The 18,199-nt window shown below is 33.1% G+C and overlaps 2 protein-coding genes across 3 annotated transcripts; both read right to left on the reverse strand.

Moving 5' to 3' along the window:
• Positions 1-3,848: 3,848 nt before the first annotated feature.
• On the reverse strand, positions 3,849-7,209 carry LOC114166439. Of its 2 annotated transcripts, XR_003599929.1 has the most exons (4): positions 6,697-7,209; positions 4,954-5,855; positions 4,574-4,632; positions 3,849-4,281 (listed from the first exon to the last, which is right to left on the reverse strand). XR_003599929.1 is itself a non-coding variant. In XM_028051174.1 (3 exons), exons 1-2 carry the CDS (start codon positions 7,006-7,008, stop codon positions 4,995-4,997), a joined length of 1,173 nt encoding a protein of 390 aa, XP_027906975.1. In that variant the 5' UTR covers positions 7,009-7,209; the 3' UTR covers positions 3,849-4,281; positions 4,954-4,994. The 2 variants fall into 2 exon arrangements, 1 of the variants encoding a protein (XP_027906975.1); XM_028051174.1 differs by lacking the exon at positions 4,574-4,632.
• On the reverse strand, positions 7,013-18,135 carry LOC114165592. The gene is made up of 6 exons (XM_028050177.1): positions 17,543-18,135; positions 10,947-12,248; positions 9,878-10,660; positions 7,774-8,220; positions 7,205-7,506; positions 7,013-7,034 (listed from the first exon to the last, which is right to left on the reverse strand). The coding sequence occupies exons 1-6, from the start codon at positions 17,915-17,917 to the stop codon at positions 7,013-7,015; spliced, it is 3,231 nt and encodes a 1,076-aa protein (XP_027905978.1). The 5' UTR covers positions 17,918-18,135.
• Between the last annotated feature and the right edge of the window lie 64 nt (positions 18,136-18,199).

Consider the following 18,199-nt stretch of genomic DNA (forward strand, 5'->3'; position numbering starts at 1 on the left):
CTCGCTTAAGCTAAGCTCTCTCGCCTGAGCGAGCGTGTTATAGTGGCTTAATGCGAAGTCTCGCTTAGGCAAGACCTTCTCGCTTGGACGGGCTCGCTCTTCGCCTAGCAACAAAGTCTCTCGCCTAGGCGACGAGTCAAGTAGAAACTCGCGACATTCCACGATTTCTCGCTTAAGCGAGGACCTCTCGCTTGAGCGAGATGCTCTGTCGCCCAAAACAGGGCTCTCCACCTGAGCGAGATGGTCGAGCAGAACCACAAAATCCTCATGATTTCTCGCTTAGACGAGACACGTTCGCTTGAACGAGATGACTTGTCGTCCAAAACAAGGGCTCTCCGCTTGAGCGAGATGCTCGAGCAGAACCAGGTTTAAGTCTCTGCTATTTTCGCCTAGGCGAGCCTTGCTCGCTTGAGAGAGAATAATAAACGTCCTCCCTGTTCATGCACACAAACACCAGAACCATTGCCCAAAACAAAGTTTAAACATTACATATCAATTTGTATCAATGATCAAGATCCATGAGCATGATTTCAACTCAGTTGTACCCCCAAAACAAGAGATGGAACCATGAATCACATTACCACACAAAAACCCCCATCATACACATACAAAAGCATAAGGGATTCAAACAACATCAAAACAATCAACCCTCACAAAATCATATATTCCAAAAGGTGCAGCTCCTCTCTCAACCCAGACTAAATTACCCTTCATAGACCATTATGAGCTGTTTTTCCCAGCCTCCCTTGGAGGCCCATTGTCACCGGGGTTTCCCTACCCTTTCACATTCAGGCCACAATTATATTAGCAAAAATAAAGAAGTTAATTTCGTTCTTAGCAAGGTTTGAACCCACAACCACTCAATTACAAAGTAAGTGCACAACCAATTCAACCAATCATGTTTCGTGATAATTCCTATAATTTTAGGATTACATTATCACTACTCACATTCAATCATAACCTTAAAACAATGCACAAAATAAAATATCATACAATTAGCATACATAAGACTCGAACCCAAGTCCTCTCACACAAGCAAGTACTCTCAACTGCTTGAGCTGGTACTTTTTCACGCCACAACAATTAACATTAAATGCCACAAAGGCTTCTACTACCCGCATTTATTAAATAATTATTTATTTAATTATTTAAATTTCTCAGATCTTACATTAGTCCCGTGAGATCGTGATCTAGTTCTTTCGTATAGCTCAAAAAAGTAATTTCGATCATAAGTAGGCTGAGGGGGGTCTGCAAGACTCGTGAATCCATTAGGGAAACTCAAATGAATTCTGGCAGTTCGCAATCCAGTACTTTAATTGTTAGTGCCCTCGAAGGACATGTTTTTTCTCGAGTTCTAAGCTTTCTTCTCAGCCTTAGGGAGTTCACCAAGTATAGGCTTAGGAAGCAAGCAACAACTGCTGCGGATCCTGGAACGAAATGATAATTTTCAAGAGGCTTTTCTTTTGTACTCGAGTTCAAATCATGGTCCGAGGTAAAGGAATGATATCCTAAAGAAGGAAAGCTAAAGTAATATTGTCCGAAGACTATACTTTAAAGGGATTCAGGTTAGTATAGAATTCAATCCTATAATGTAATGACAAACGAACCATAAACCTATTCTTAATCTTCCTTACAGAGAGCCAACTAGGCCAAATAGGACTAATAGGGGCAGTTCCTTCGCCCTAGTGGTAACTTAGCTCGGGGATAGAAAGAGAACTTCTTCTTTTGCTCTCTCTAGCTTGGTCACTGAACTAAAATTTTTTCTATCCGCTCCACTTTCTTGCTTATAGTGATACCAAAGTCCCGCATATGACTATTCTTCTTCTAATTCACCTGACTTTCTTTTTTATTTGATTTCTAGCTCTACTGGCTACGGGGCCCCAATCCATCTAAAACCCCCGATAAATACAAGAGGATAAAAAACCCCGCAATTAATTAGCGTTTCATGGGGTTCAAAAAAACCCTGGCGAACATATTCCTCAAAGATGGTTTAACGAGGAAACTAGAACCCCAACTAAATGACTTAGTGGAGGTTTTAACCATTAGTAACAAAAATAATCCTATGCTAAAATCATTTTTTCTTGTTATGATATATATATATATATATATATATATATATATATATATATATATATATATATATATATATATATTATGGGTAATAAGCCAACCATATCCTAGCCCGTCTGTACATGGAAAGGCCGACCACATCCTGGCCCCAAGGAGAGGGAAGGAGACACGCGTGCAAGCCCAACAAGCAAAGGAAAATGGGCCAACATGGTGCAGAGGCCGGGTACATCTCGGTCCACTGCCTGGCCGAGTATATCCTGGCCTAATAGTGGTCGGTTAGGTAAGGATGATGTGGTACAGACGAGCAATCTTAGTCAATAAGGAAAGAGCTGATCCTTGACAAGGTATAGACGAGCAATCTTAGTCAATAAGGAAAGAGCTGATCATTGACAAGGTACAAACGAGTAATCTTAGTCAATAAGGAAAAAACTGATCATTGACAAGGTACAGACGAGTAATCTTAGTAAATATGGAAAGAGTTGATCCTTGACAAGGTACAAACGAGCAATCTAAATCAGAAAGGAAAGAGTTGACCCTCGAATGCGAACGACCCACAAATAATAATAACAGGCCTGCCAAGTGAACAATATAAATTAGGGTCTAGTGACTACAAAGAAGTATGCTTTTCTCACTTTACTACATACGCTTCATATCGAATCACTATTTGACTTGAGCGTCGAAGTGTCTGCAGGTACCCTACCCTCGGAGTTCACGCAGCGAGCAGATCCAGGGAGAGTCCGGAGAGGAATGAAGGGAGGATTGACACAGAGGGACGAAATTGCATTATTTTTACAAAAATAGGGACTAAATTGAGACAAAAATTAGAATACAGGGACCAAATTGAGAGTGAGAAAATGACACCTGACATAATACTGACATATGGCATTATCACTGCCACGTGGCACGACCACAACTTGACATGTGACAAATTTGTTATTTTTTAAAAGAAATTCAAAAAATTCAAAAAAAAATTCAAAAAATCCAGGAACGGACACATGGCACCCTATTTAATGCTATTAATGTACCACTAATGAAATGACTAAATTGAGATCAAATATCCCAAAACAAGGACCAAATTTGGATGAAAAAAAATAGAGGGACCAAATTGAGATTTTGCTACGAAAATGGAGACCAAAGACATGATTAAACCTAAAAATTTTAATAGTTAATTAATTATGATAGGATATTTATTAAAAAATAATATTTATATTTATTTTTTATTATTCTTTAGTTCGAATTGAAGATCGAAGATCGAAGATCGGTAGATGAATTCGTTTTTCTCTAAGTTTTCATTTAGATACTCATTATTTATAATATTATATAATTATGCGCCTGAAAATAATTCAAACTGACCTGTGTAAATGGCTGTAATGTAAACAACCGTTAAAAGTGTCTATAAACTATTAAGGATACATTGAAACCTTTTACAAGTACTTACAACATTTTAAGTTCTGACAAAATTTGAAACTATTATACAACTATAACGTTTGTGAAAAAACGTTTGTATGCTTCTTATTTCAGCTTTGGTGTTCTAAAAACCTTTCTACATTTATTCTTGCACCGCTTCTACTAAAACGTTGCATGGCACATTTTCTCAAAAATTTTCATGCCCTCATCAACTTTCTTTTATAAACAATTTGCATCTACAGTACCTATGTGACAACAGAGAGGACTCAAAAGTGAACTTTAATAACAGTTGAGTACATAGAGAATCATTATTATCACATCAAGATAAAATTAACAGCAAATGAATCCAGGCACACATTTTTTTTTTTTACCAGCATAAGCACACATATACTAATAAACCACAGTGAATATTTAGTGATACAGCCTTCAATCAATATTCATGACCGTTCATCACTTTTAATCCCACACATTACATAATACAAGTAATAATGTCTTTCATCTTCAACTAGGTCCAACAACACATTTTTTTTTTAATTTTTTTTAAAACACAATCACACCTGATAAAATAGGGACACTTTCTGCTTCAACTAGGTAGAACAATACAATTTTTTTTTTTTTTTAAAACACAATCACACTTAATAAAATAGGGACACATTCATCTTCAACTAGGTAGAACAACACATTTTTTTTTTCATTTTTTTTAAACACGTAATAAAATCCGGACACATTCATCTTCATCCATTCTTGATGCCTTCAATCTCCTCTTAATTACTGCAATATTGGAGTCGGCAACAGAGGCTCAACCTAGACGAATATAAAAGCAATTACTATACTTTCATAAAAGCGATTTTAAAAAGTTATAGATTTAATTATAGGAGAAGTATAAGTAGCAATGAGTGAATTTCATGTTATTCATTAGTCTCAAAAAATAATGAGAAAAAAATATCGACTTAAATAGATATCAATAAAACATAAGATGACACTGATATAAAAGTAATTACGAAATCATCATGTTATGCTGTGAAAAACTGCTTCTAATTAATCATCACATGAGCAAATGATAGTATCACTCACCATAAAAAAATATTTGATTTACCTTGTTCAATATCTGAACTATTGAATAACTGAAATGATGGCCCTAGAAGCATCGGGAGCCTATTTAAAAGGAAAGCATATATATACAAATTAATTTTAAGCATGATGCAACTCAAAAACACATTAAAACACATTACTCTACAGATAATGTTCTCAATTCAAAGCACGAATCACCAGCCTTGGCTTTGTTATTGTGCTCCCCTTCGAGAATTAGTTGAATTATAATTTTGCAAAGGAAAAAAGAAAAATGTCTAGTATTTTTAATGAAAATGATGAATGATAGCACTTGATAGAGAGAAATTAAGAAAAATGCTATAAATTAGCAGGGTCCTATACTCCTAATTCTGTGGAACAAAGATTAAGGCGAAAAAGTATGCAAACCTCTTCTTCGGAAGTTCTGTGTAGAGCAGAATTAAGATAAGTTACTTTTCGAGGTCTCGCATATTCTGAATATACCACGGATTATCTATTTTGTTGAATGCACTGAAAGTTTTCATGGAGCTGCACTTGATGATGTGGACTTCCTCCAAGGATGGAAAGCTTAAAGTAAAATTGCCAGCGTAGAAATACCTTAGCTCATCTAATTTTTCAAGATACAAATCTTGCAGCTGCTCAAATATTATTTTTACATTCTCATCAGATTCCTCCCCCTCCTTTGATATTATCTCTTCAATTGATTTACATTCTTTGATCTTCATACTTTTGAGTTGACCCAAACTTTTTGCTGTTGAAGATGTGAACAAATATGGCAGGCTATTGCAACTTTCTAGCTCCAAATACATGAGTTGCGGAAATATTATCTCATCCTCCTTGGATTCCTCTGCAACAATTGCCTTCAATCCCTCGCACTCGTCCACGACTATATCTTTGGCCACTGAAGCTGGAAACACACTTGTAAGGCCTTTACATTCCTTAACATGTACTTCTTTTAGATGATGCATTCTTAGAATCCCATGAGGATCTTCACTCCAAATATTCTCCAGGTTTGATAAGTTGGATAAACTCAATTTCTTCAGAGGAAGAGTAACTAATGTGTCTTTTGAAGTACGTTTGAGATCAAATATAGTTTTCACGGAATCACAGTTTCCAACTTCCAATGTCTCCAATTTTGGTAATAAAGGAAGTAAATGGAAGGGTAGCACTGCATCTGATAAAAACTGGCAGTTTTTCACAATCAAGTTGACCAACTCACTGAAACATAAGTCTGGTGTATACATTGGGTCATGCCACATCTCTGATAATTTTGGTCTACTTTTGAGATCAAGTACTTCAAGTTCTGAAATCTGCACGTGCAACAATAATTAAAAATATGAAACTAATTATTTACAAGAGTCAACGATATCTTTTAAATCAGTACTCTACAAATATGAAATGCTCACTATTTGCAAGTTTCAGACTTGCAAAAACAACTTAAGAATTGAGGTTTATAATTTTATTTACTTGTCCTAACATCAAAATTGGTTCAACTGTTACGGTAGGTTTAAAAATGTAAATAAATAAATAAAATTTATTGTTACGAATATGAAAATTTATAGTTTTCCTAAATTTTGTTCTTTTTCTTTCCTTTTCATACTTTATAGTGATAAATAATTCATTGCTTGAATTTTGTAACAAAAAGTTAAGCCTGCTGAGGAATGATAATCAGTAAATTCATTTTAATTGTTGACTAAAAATTGATTGTAATTCGACTTTGAATTATAGATATAGTGTGTAAAATTTAATTAGAAGTCATAGAAAATTTTTGTAATAATTAAAATTACATCCACTTTTTTTTTCTGTCACCTAGACTTGCTGTGTAGTTAAAAAAACATGAAGACTAATCCAATTATGACTATTTGAAGAATTGTTTTGTAAGATTAAATTTTTATATTCATTTTCTGTAGCCTACACTTTGCAGTAGGCTATTGTTAATAGTTTAAGTATGATATTCTTGTGACTATAAGTTTTGAAGAATTGTAAATAAACTATAATTCATTTTCAGCATTTTTTCCTAAGCCATCTTGCATATATTAACAAATTCTATAAATATATGTCCATACATAGCGAAATGGGTTCTAAGATGCTGTATTGATAATAACAACTAAGAATCATGACAATGTTCAATAACAAAAATTTAACATATACCTTCCTCCCAAATTCCTTCCGCGTAGTAGAGTTGAGATCAGTGTCCAGTGAAATAACTTTTCCGTAAGCAATTGTCACTCGAGTCAACTTGTCTGCTTTTAGCGTACTTGGACATAAAGTTATCATCTCCTCGCAACGTGTTACTGATAATTCTTCTAAGGATGGGAAATTTAAACGCCCTTTGTAGAACCTTCGGAGATTCCACAAATATTCAAGATTCAAACAATTGAGCTGTGGAAATATTATCTCATTCTCATCTGATTCCTCCCCACACACTATCTCTTCAATTGATTTACACTGTTTTATCTCCATTCTTTCAAGTCGACCCAAACTTTTGGCTGTTGAGGATGTGAACAAATATGACAAGCCATCACAATTTTCTACTTTTAAACATCTCAGATTTGTGAAAGACACTGTGCATGTTGCCAAGTTTTCCAAACTTGAACATGTAATGACTTCAAAAGTTTCTAGATTTCTGACAAAGAGCTCAGTCCATGGGTTTTCTAACCCGATGTAAACGAGCTTTTCAAGGCACTCCAAGCGTAATTGTTTGAGCTGTAATAGAAGTTCACTATTATTAGGTCTTTGATGGCAGAAAATGAGCTTGAAGGAACTACTCCACACCATAAGCTTCGTTACATTTGGCAACTGTTGTAGAAATCCATACTCCGGAAATTCATCACACTCATTATCAAAGGACAGACCGAGAACTTTTAAGTTGTGTAAAAGGTTTGTCTGAAATTCTCCGTCCACAATCATCTTTAATTCATTTTTACCCACTGTCAGATCCTCTAAGTTGGGTATAATTAGCTACAATGAGAAACCAATAATCATGCAAAAGCAGGTTAGCACTGTCATAAATTCAGCCCTCTATTTTGATTTAAAATGAATTTTAGATGAAAAATTGATAATTGAGATGAATAGCGGTTGTATGGAAAGAAAATATAATGAAAAATATTTGAGCGGTTGGTAGGAGATTGTTTATGAAGATTTAGGCAGTTTTTGACACATGATAATTTCAATGCATGTAGAAGAATTAATTTATGTAATCGATTTTGGAAAAAAAAATGGCCAAACCTCAGATGTTGGTGTTGCATCATGAATATTATGGTTGAAGTTGGGCAAATCCCATAGCGTCAATGACGTCAGAGTGGGGAACGTAAGCTTGGGATTGGTTCCTTCTGGATGACCTGGATTTCCATCTGTATCTTCATTCCAAAGGGTTTCCAGATTTGGCAGCTTCCATAGAACTAATGTCTTCAGAGGAAAAGTAATTGATGTGTCTTGTGTTGTAGATTTGACATCAAATATGGTTTTGACAGAATAACAGTTTCGAACTTGCAATGTTTCCAATTTGGATAATAGGGGAAATAAATGGAAAGGTATTACTGCATCTGATAAAAAGGGACAGTCCTCTACAATCAATGTGGCCAACTTACTGAAACAGAAGTTGGATATAGACAGTGAGCCACTCCATATCTCTCGTAGTTCTGGTTTACTACTGTTGAGATCAAGCCGTGATATCTTATACAAAAGAAGAAATAAATTATGAAATAAATTATTTATTTCAAGAATTAATAAAAATTGAAATTTGTTTACACTATAGGTTAAATATGAAATATCCCCTAATTCTTTTAAGAATTATTTTTTATTAAAACAACTCAGTTGACTATATCATATCTAAAAGAATTTTTCTACGGAGTCTCACCTTTTCTAATTTACATTACTTGACTTCAAAACCTTTCAAACAAGTTAAGAATTGAGATTTATAATTTTTTTTTATAAAATTTGGTTCAACCGCTACCCTGTGTTTAAGACAGGAGTTCAAATGTTTAAAAAATAAAAAATAAAACAAACGTTACTTTTATGAATTCAAAAATTTATAATTTATAATTATTTAAACAAAGTTATTTTTTCCTTTCATCTCCAAAAATAATTTTTCATACATATGTAAAATCGAATTTTTGGTTGAGTGTTATTAACTGACACCAGTAAAAGACAATAATATTTTGACAAGTCAGATATTAACAAAAAAAATCATTTAAAAGATTTAGAAGATTCCAGCACACATTAAAAAAAAATTTCAAAGAATCAATTTCCATCACATTTAATACCTTATCATTCCACCAATCCCATGTTATACATCCTCATTCATCACAAACACTTTATTATTTTTTATTTTTTTATTCAACATTATTTGAGTATAATACTTTTAAGAAAATTTCAAAATTTTCATCATAATTATTAATTAAAATTGTTAATAAATAGTATAATTGTGAGTTTAAATTATAATATACAGTGTAAACTTTAATTAGAAAAAATTATAGAGAAAATTGTTATAATTAAAAACCTTCATATATTCTTTTTTCTGTCACCTAGACTTGCAGTATGCTACTCTTAGTAGAAAGAAAAGTACGAAGAGTAATACAATCATGACTAATATTATTTTGAAGAATGGTAAAACAAGTCGTAGACTTGCAGTACAGATTTGTTAATAGTTCAAATATGATTTATTTATGACTATTATTTAAAAAACAATTAATGAATTATATTATAATTTTGCAGCATGTTTAAACAAATGCCATAGATGTCTATACATAACAAGATAGCTTGTAAAATTTTTCCAAAGTGGATAAAGTGTGTAGTTTTCACAGTGTATTAAAAAAAATTATTGTGGTTATAACATTTCATAGTTATTAAACATTAGGTACTAATATAATTTTAATAATGAATTTAAATTAAAGATTATTATTTTACATTTCATAGTATGATTCAATATGATAATATTTGAATATGTTTTAACGATAGCATATTTTATTAAAGATAATAAATTATTAGAATAGTATTTTTGAATAAAAATTTATAGCCACTTTTCCATCACTTATAGTTCAGTTTTAAAAAACTTTATAACAACCTTGTGTATGTGCTAAATTATATACAACTAACTATTCTTTCACAGCTTCTTTTACGAAAAAATAAATAAACGAATAAATATAAAAAATATATATTTCTTTTATAGAATAAAATTAATTAACATTTGTTGAAAAAGTATAATAATTTCTTATTTTTCTACTAGTATCAAATATGATTCTTAAGATAATTATTTTATAAAAATAATTATTATAAAAATAATAATTTTACAGAATCATAAGATAATGTTAAATTAAAAGCAAACACATACCTCTCTCAGATATTTCTTCCACATAATTGAGTTGAGATCGGTTTCCAATGGAATAACCTCTTCGTATTTAAATTTTACTTGAGACAACTTGCCTGCGTCTACACTTCCTACACAAAAAGTTCTCATCTCCCTACAATATGTTACTGACAGTTCCTCCAAGGATGGGAAACTTAAACTCCCTCTGTAGAAGCTTTTCAGCTTAAATAACAATTCAAGATTTAAACAACTGAGCTTCGCAAATATTATCTCATCCTCATCTGATTCCTCCTTACACACTATCTCTTCAATTGAATCACAATTTTTTATCTCCATTCTTTTAAGTTGACCCAAACTCTTGGCTGTTGAGGATGTCAACAAATATGATAAGCTATGACAACCTTCTACTTTCAAACATATCAGATTGGAGAAACACACTGTGCATGCTACCAAGTTTTCTAAACTCTCACAACTAATGACTTCAAAGGTTTCTAAGTTTCTGACAAATGAATCAGTCCAAGAGTTCTCTAACCCAATGGAAACCAGCACTTTAAGGGACTCCAACCGTAATACTTTCAGCTGATGTAACACATTATTAGGACTTTCACAACAGAACATCTCCTTGAAGGAACCATCACACACCACAAGTTTCTCTATATTTGGAAACCGTTCTAGTATTCTATATCCAAATAAATCCGAACTCAAGCACAGAGTAAGTGCTTTTATGTTGTCTAGGAGGTTTGGCTGAAATTCTCCTCGCAAAATCATATTTACTCCAGTTTCCCCCAATGACAAGCACTTTAATAACTGAGAAAAAAGCACAAGCAAAAGGAGATTATTTTATGATAACCAGAGATTCATCTCTTTTGTTTACAATCACGTAAAGAACCTTTCATGCAGAAAGATTCCTAATAAAAGTTATAGTTTGTGACAAATTAACCACGCCATGGCATTGTACGTGAAAGTTTCATATTTTAATTTTCACAGTATTTCGTATTACTTATATATGGAACAATGACAAACAATTAAAGCTACAGATGATTCCATATTTAATTTATAGTCGAAGAGGAAGTCATAAAACAGTAGTACATACCTTTTCACTACCGACTTTATTCTCGGTATGTGATTCTAGATACAGTGAGCTGTAGTAAAAATACTTGAAGTTGGGCAAACCCTCAAGTTCCAATGATCTCACAAAGGGACATGTAAGCTCTAGCTTTGTTCTTGGATCTATATTATCCTCTGCAAAAATAGTCATCAATCCTTTACAGTCTTTCACTACTAGATTTTCAAGTTTCAGAAGATACTTGTCTTTTGATGCTGGAAACACACTTGTAAGGCCTTCGCATTCCTCACAACAAACTTCTTGTAAATGGTGCATGCTAAGAATTACTTGAGGATCTTCATTCCAAACATTCTTCAGATTTGACAGCTTTGATACATTCAATTTCTTCAGAGAAAAAGGAAGGGTTTGTCCCATATATGTCACATCTCTGCCTTGTGTTGTACATTTGACATCAAAAATGACTTTGACAGAATCCAAGTTTCGAACTTCTAACGTTTCCAAATTAGTTAAGAAATGAAGCATACTAAACGGTAGCAGTACATCTTCCCCTACTTGATTTTCAAATTCTATAACGTCGTTGGCTACCGATGGTGGAAACACACTTGAAAGGGCTTTACATTCCTCAACATATAATTCTTGTAGGTGGTGTAAGGTTAGAATTCCATAAGGATTATCATTCCATACATTCTCTAGATTTGGCAGCTTGGATACAACCAATTTCTTTAGAGAAAAGGGGAGGGTTTGTCCCACAGATGTCATATCTCTGTCCAGTGTTGCACATTTGACATCAAAAATGGATTTGACAGAATCACAGTTTCGAACTTCCAACGTTTCCAAATTAGTTAAAAAAGGAAGCAAACTAAAAGGAAGCAGTACATCCTCCACTACTTGATTTTCAAGTTCTACAACATCTTTGGCTACTGATGGTGGAAACACACTTGTAAGAGCTTTACATTCCTCAACATGTAATTCTTGTAGGTGGTGTAAGGTTAGAATTCCATAAGGATTATCATTCCATACATTCTCTAGATTTGGCAGCTTGGATACAACCAATTTCTTTAGAGAAATTTGTCCCATAGATGCCACCTCTCTCTCTTGTGTTGTACATTTGACATCAAAGATGATTTTGACATAATCAAAGTTTCGAACTTCCAATGTTTCCAGATTAGTTAAGAAATGAAGTAAATTGAACGGTAGCAGTACATCTGATAAAACCTGACAACCATCCAGAGTCAGAGATTCTAAGAGACGGAAGTAGGAGTTTGGAATGGACCGTGAGCCAAGACATAACTCTTGTATATCTTCCTCACTCAAATTTGATGTACTCTCCTGCAAAAGAAATTAGATTTAGAAATTTGAACTTTTAACTTTTGGGAATACATCTTTAATGATTATGAAAATAATTATAGAAAAACTGAAAATAGGAAAAAAGAAAAAGAAAAGTAAATCATAATAATAAAGTAAAATAACAACGAGGAGTTACAAAATTAAGATTATTGAAAGCAACATACTGTATAGAACAAAGAATATGTTCTTTTTATTGATTACCAGGTAACCTTATTATGAAAAGAAATTGAAGGAGTAATTTCATTTCTAGGTATGATGATAAGATTCGCAATAGAACTAAAGATGTTTAAAATGGATGATGTAGGAGAATGGTAACACCTAATGTTATGGAATTATCTTAAATCTTCGAGCTTATTAATAAATTTCCAAGCTTAACTTAAAGTTTTAGGATACAAATCTCTTAAAATATAAGGGTTATGGAAACCTCTTGTTTTAGTCATGAAGTATAAAGGTCTTTAGGTGGAGTGTTCCATGTGTAAGTCCTTGTTTTACGCTCCGAAAAGTGAGCAAGCGCAGATTTAATTAAGTTCAAGCTCGAAAACCAGTAATCATTTACGAAAACAACGTTAGTCTTCATCCAAAACTTTACGAAGATTCGGAAACGGTGGTTTGTAAAAAATAAAATAATATATATATATATATATATATATATAATTTTTATGTAATTACATTTTATTATATTTTTATAATAATATTAATAAATTAATTATAATAATAATAATAATAAAATTAATAATAACCACAAATCACAAATTAACTAAAATGTTTTTTTGTCTATTAAATTTATCATATCATATACAAATTTTCATAAACTTTCTTCTTAAATTACACAATTTTTTCTTAATCCAAACAATATCACGTTCACCTCAAAATTTACTCAAATTCAATTAAATTTACTCTCCCAAATCCATCTTCTCATCTAAACAAAGTCTTAGTGATGAAATATAAAGATATTTAGGTAGAGTATACTATATGAAAGTCCTCTCCATGGTGGATGAAGAGGCACTTATTTATATTCATTTAACTATAATTGTAGGCTCTAGCTCCTATTTTTCCACTCCTAATTACATTGTGATTGTTTCTTTCCCAAAGTGATGGTGTGAGTGAGATATAGTTAATGGTCTGGGTTAATATATCATTTATATTTATTAATTATCACTATTTGTTATTGTTTTTTCTGCCCAACAAGAACTACTATCGATTATCCAGAAGCATTTAAAGGTGATCTCCCATTTTCACTCTTCCAAAATACTATTTTATTCTTTTTCTTCCGGAATTCCTATCGGTCCTAAGATTCTAAAAACCTCTCATATACCCCCATAAAACATTCATTGATGTTTCTTATTTATTATTCGACGCCCTAGCTTCTGACCCTCTTTATTATTATAAAAAATCTATTAATATGTATCCTATCAGCCAATAGACATTTTTCCTACCTATAGATCTATATTAAGCCTTTCATTCCAATTGACATTTTTCACATCTCTCGATCGATATTGGGTCGAGTCAATCAACATATTTTGTATCTCCAAATCGATATTGGGCCTATCGGTCCAATCAACATATTTCCTATAAGTGAGTATTGGACCTATCGATCCAATTGACATTGAGCCTATCACTACACAATTCTCTTGGCCTTAGCACTATAGAACATAAGTTCTTTAGACCAAATGTAATTATTGACGCGATCAACATTAAACTTATTGACCTAATCAACATTGGACTTACCACCACACAATCCCCTTAGCCTTTAATGTCTCAAACCTAAAGGCTAAAGATACAAGTATAACTCTTACCTTTATCACATTTGAATCTAATATCATATTCATACTTGGGCCTTTGAGTGATCAGAAATGAACCTATTACCTATTACCACATAGCACCCTTCAAAAAGCGCTATATTATATTATATTATATTTTACTTTCTAAGTACTTATTTTTGATGACCAAATTTCTACTTCGCATAAATGTTACAATAGTCGTTTTTGAATAGACACCTCACTCAATTGGCAATTGATGTAAAATTATAATCATATACTAGACATTTACCTTAATGTTTCTAAATATAATCTTTTTCAGGACGTCTCAAATTTACACTAATGTTGTTTGACCAAATGATATGCAATTACCTTAATTTTAACTTAATTAGATGACACATTATCATCTTAAATTGATTAAATGATACTTGATGGATGATACCTTGATCGAATGATACTTGATCATCATATTATTGACCAAATGATACTTGGTCATCTTTAGGATGATACTTGATCATCTTTCTTCTTTATGATGATACATAATCACCTTTTTGCCAACCAGATGCTACATGATCATCATATTATCAATCGAATGATACTTGATCATCTTTCTTCTTTAGGATACTACCTGATCATCTTTTTATTGGTCAAGTGATGATCGATTATTATTTTACTGATTGGATGATTCTTGTTCTGGCCAAACAGGGTTAAGACTAACCAGCCAAAAGCATTCAGTGGATCTGCCCTTTTCCTCATCACTAGTACCCTTTTTAACCATCTCTTTTCCGACCTTTTCCCTTTTTCTTCACGAAACTACCTCGCTATGGCTATGTAATGTCGCCTATCTTTTACTAGCCATAAACAAATTTAAGTAGTACTTGAAACCTACTAACCTCAAACGACCCATTTCTCATGAGTGATTAGATCGGCCAATGGGCCTATTCCTATGAGTGATCAGATTGATCATTGGGCCTATCACAACACAGCCCCCAAGCCCTAACTTTAAGAAGCGTGAGGCTTTATAGTTTGACCCACATCCTATGAGTGATCAGATTGGTCATTGGACCTATCACAACACAACACCCCAAGCCTTAGCTTTAAGAAGCGTGAGGCTTGATAACTTATGGGCGATCAGATTAGCTTATGTTTGGAAAATAAAACACATCCAATCAACCCTTCTTATTAATTAGTCTATGCGCCAATGGACTGATAATGCTAATTTTTACCATTATCTTAGCCATGTTTTACTAACAAAATCAACTCTTCTTTAGCTTTTAACCTTATTATTCCTAGAGTTTATCTTGCTTTTGTAAATAATTAATTTTTGGTTACACTAATCTAATTTTACCACTAAATCCCATTATTTTGTGTGAATTTTGTGTCAGGAAGTTTTTGTCTCAAACTACAATCATGAGAAGTAATCAAGAACATAGATTAAAAGAAGTCCAAGAGGCCAAGGTCGGCCCTCAGTACACAAGGTTGGGCGCCAGAGAGTCTAGGAAGCCAAGGTCGGGCGCTAGAGAATTAGGAGACCAAGGTCGGGCGCTAGTTTACACCGTCGGGCGCTAGAAAGCCCAGACCATGCAGGAGGTTAGTGTCGGGTGGCAGTTACGTGAGGTCGGGGACCACTTATGCTGACTCGACAAATTTCCCCTTTTTCTACTTGGTTGCTCGAAGGAAAAACATCTTTGGCAGATTCGGATGCAATTTCTCACTCTTGGAGAGCTTGGAGGTGTGCTAGGGTTTGTGGGAACTATCCCTTCTTCCTCTTTGTATTTTCATTATCTTCAATCTTCCATTTTGTATGATTGAGCTCTCCATGACAATGGAGAGTTAAACCCATTTTGTTGTGGGTAGATGTAACTACTAAACTCTCTTGTATTTCCACCTTCAAGAACACATAGTGTGGAGGTATCAATTCTTGTAGTATATTCTCTACAAATGGCTAGAAATTCGTTCCTTGATCGGGTTCTAGGTGACCTCTGTTGCGCTATAGAGTACGAATGGATTCCTCCAATATGTGTTTAGACGCCTCGTTCTCCAGTTGCCTTTGGTATTCTCCTGCTCTCAATATGACGTCCTCATTTTGTCGGGTCAAATCGTCGACCATTTCCATTAGTCTCTCGACCATTGGGGTACTTGATTCTTCTCGCTTCGTCATCTCTTCACCTACTAGTTGCGTTTTCTTTGTTTGTGGCAGAGGAGTAATTTCACATGTCCCAGAGTGGGCGCCAAAATGTTCTAGTCAAACATGGTTAAAATTGATAAACAAGAAGAATTCAGTGGATCTACCTTTCTCCTCATCACTAATCCCCCTTATAATCACCTCTTTTCCAACCTTTTCGCCTTCTCTTCCCGAAACTGCCTCATTATGGCCTTTTACTCTTTGTCTCTTCAATGTCACCTATTCTTTACTATGCATAAACAGTATTAAATCTTTCTTGAAACCTACTAACCTTAAACAAACAAAGCGGTCCATTTCTCTTCGGTGATCACATCGATCAGTGGACCTTTTTCTATGAGTGATCAGATTGGTCATTGGCCTGTGACAATAATTCTTAATAATCTTTTAGAATAATACTTGATCATCACAATTAAGTATCTTATACCATAATTATTATTATCTTATAATTGATTATTCAGTAATTATTTATTTTGTTCTATGAGATAAAGTCTAATAATAATTATTTACTTTATTGTTTCTAATGCACACTTTATCAATTACTAAGATCTTGATATTAACGATGTCATGTATGATAACTTGAAATAAATAAGGTTACAAAAACCTATATAACAAGAATATACTAATTATAGAAACACTACTACAAAAAAAGTTGTTTACGTCTGTAATTCTAGAATTTTTACTTTTGTGGGTAAATTAGACATAATATCGGAAGATATAAATTTATTTATGTTTGTTGTATTTATAAAAGTCATAAATTTACGTTTGTTACAAAAGTAAAAAAAGTAAATTCTATTTATATTGATCAAGTGTAAAAGATATTTAAATTACATTTCTAATAATTCTGGAACACAAATTTAATCAGTAACAAATAATATAGTTTAAAATTAAGTAATATAAACTTTTCAATGATATTAAAATTTTATTTAGTTGATAAATAAGTAAAAATAAAATTCGGATCTATTAAATTTACATTTTATGAAAACTTATAAAATATATATATAATTTGCCTGACTTTATATAAATGTAAACGGATTTTGTCCATATATGTATATTAATCATATATTTAGTTTTTCATTGGATGAATGAAAGCATAAAATTGGATAATGACTGGAGCATATATTTTTGTTTATGTATTGTCATTCTTATATATGTTTATCTACGTATTGACACTGTTATTTAGATAACTTTTTTTTTGTCTAAATAGTATATTGTTTTTCTCCGTTACTGAAGGTATTAATATAAAGAAATATAGATTTTATAAAAGAAATGAATAAGAGTAAGAATGGATAGTGTGCATATATAAAGTAATTTTGAATGGTGTGAGAATGAATGACCTGTTGTTTGGAGCAGTGGATAGTGAGGCGTGGCAATTGCTCCAGTGTCAATGTGGTGAGAGGAGGAAACGCAGAGTGTTGTGTTGTTCCTTCTCCAACTTTTTCATCCTTCCCAAATATCTCTCTTAATTCCTTACACCTTCTTACCTCAAGCAGTCGAAGTCTGGTGAGATCTGTGGTGGCCAAGGATGCTGGAAACAAACTTTTAAGACGCCCACAATCATCAACTTTCATTTCCTCTAGCACTTGAAGGCCCATAATTCCCTCCGGATCCTTCTCCCATACATGCTCCAGTTTTGGTAGATGACTTAAATACAGTGATTTCAGACGGAATATTGGGGAAGGTTTTGTTATCACCCTGTTCTCATCATTCATATTAAATATCACCTCTGCATTACTGCAACGCCATACATCTAACACTTCCAAATTGGGAAAGCAAGAAAGCAAATGAGATGGAATTACATGCACTACACTATCACATCTCCATAGTGTCAAGCTTTTCAAATATCCAAAGCTGTTTTGCTGCACCCAACCACTGGCTTGCCATAGTTGCGCGATACTATCATCTTTAAGGAACAGATCCTCAGTATATGTGAAACTGAGCTGTAAATCAGACAAATTATTAAATTACTTCTCTACCTTTCAAATATAACCATA

This window comes from Vigna unguiculata, chromosome 10 (genome assembly GCF_004118075.2).
Source record: "Vigna unguiculata cultivar IT97K-499-35 chromosome 10, ASM411807v1, whole genome shotgun sequence".
Lineage (NCBI taxonomy): Eukaryota > Viridiplantae > Streptophyta > Magnoliopsida > Fabales > Fabaceae > Vigna > Vigna unguiculata.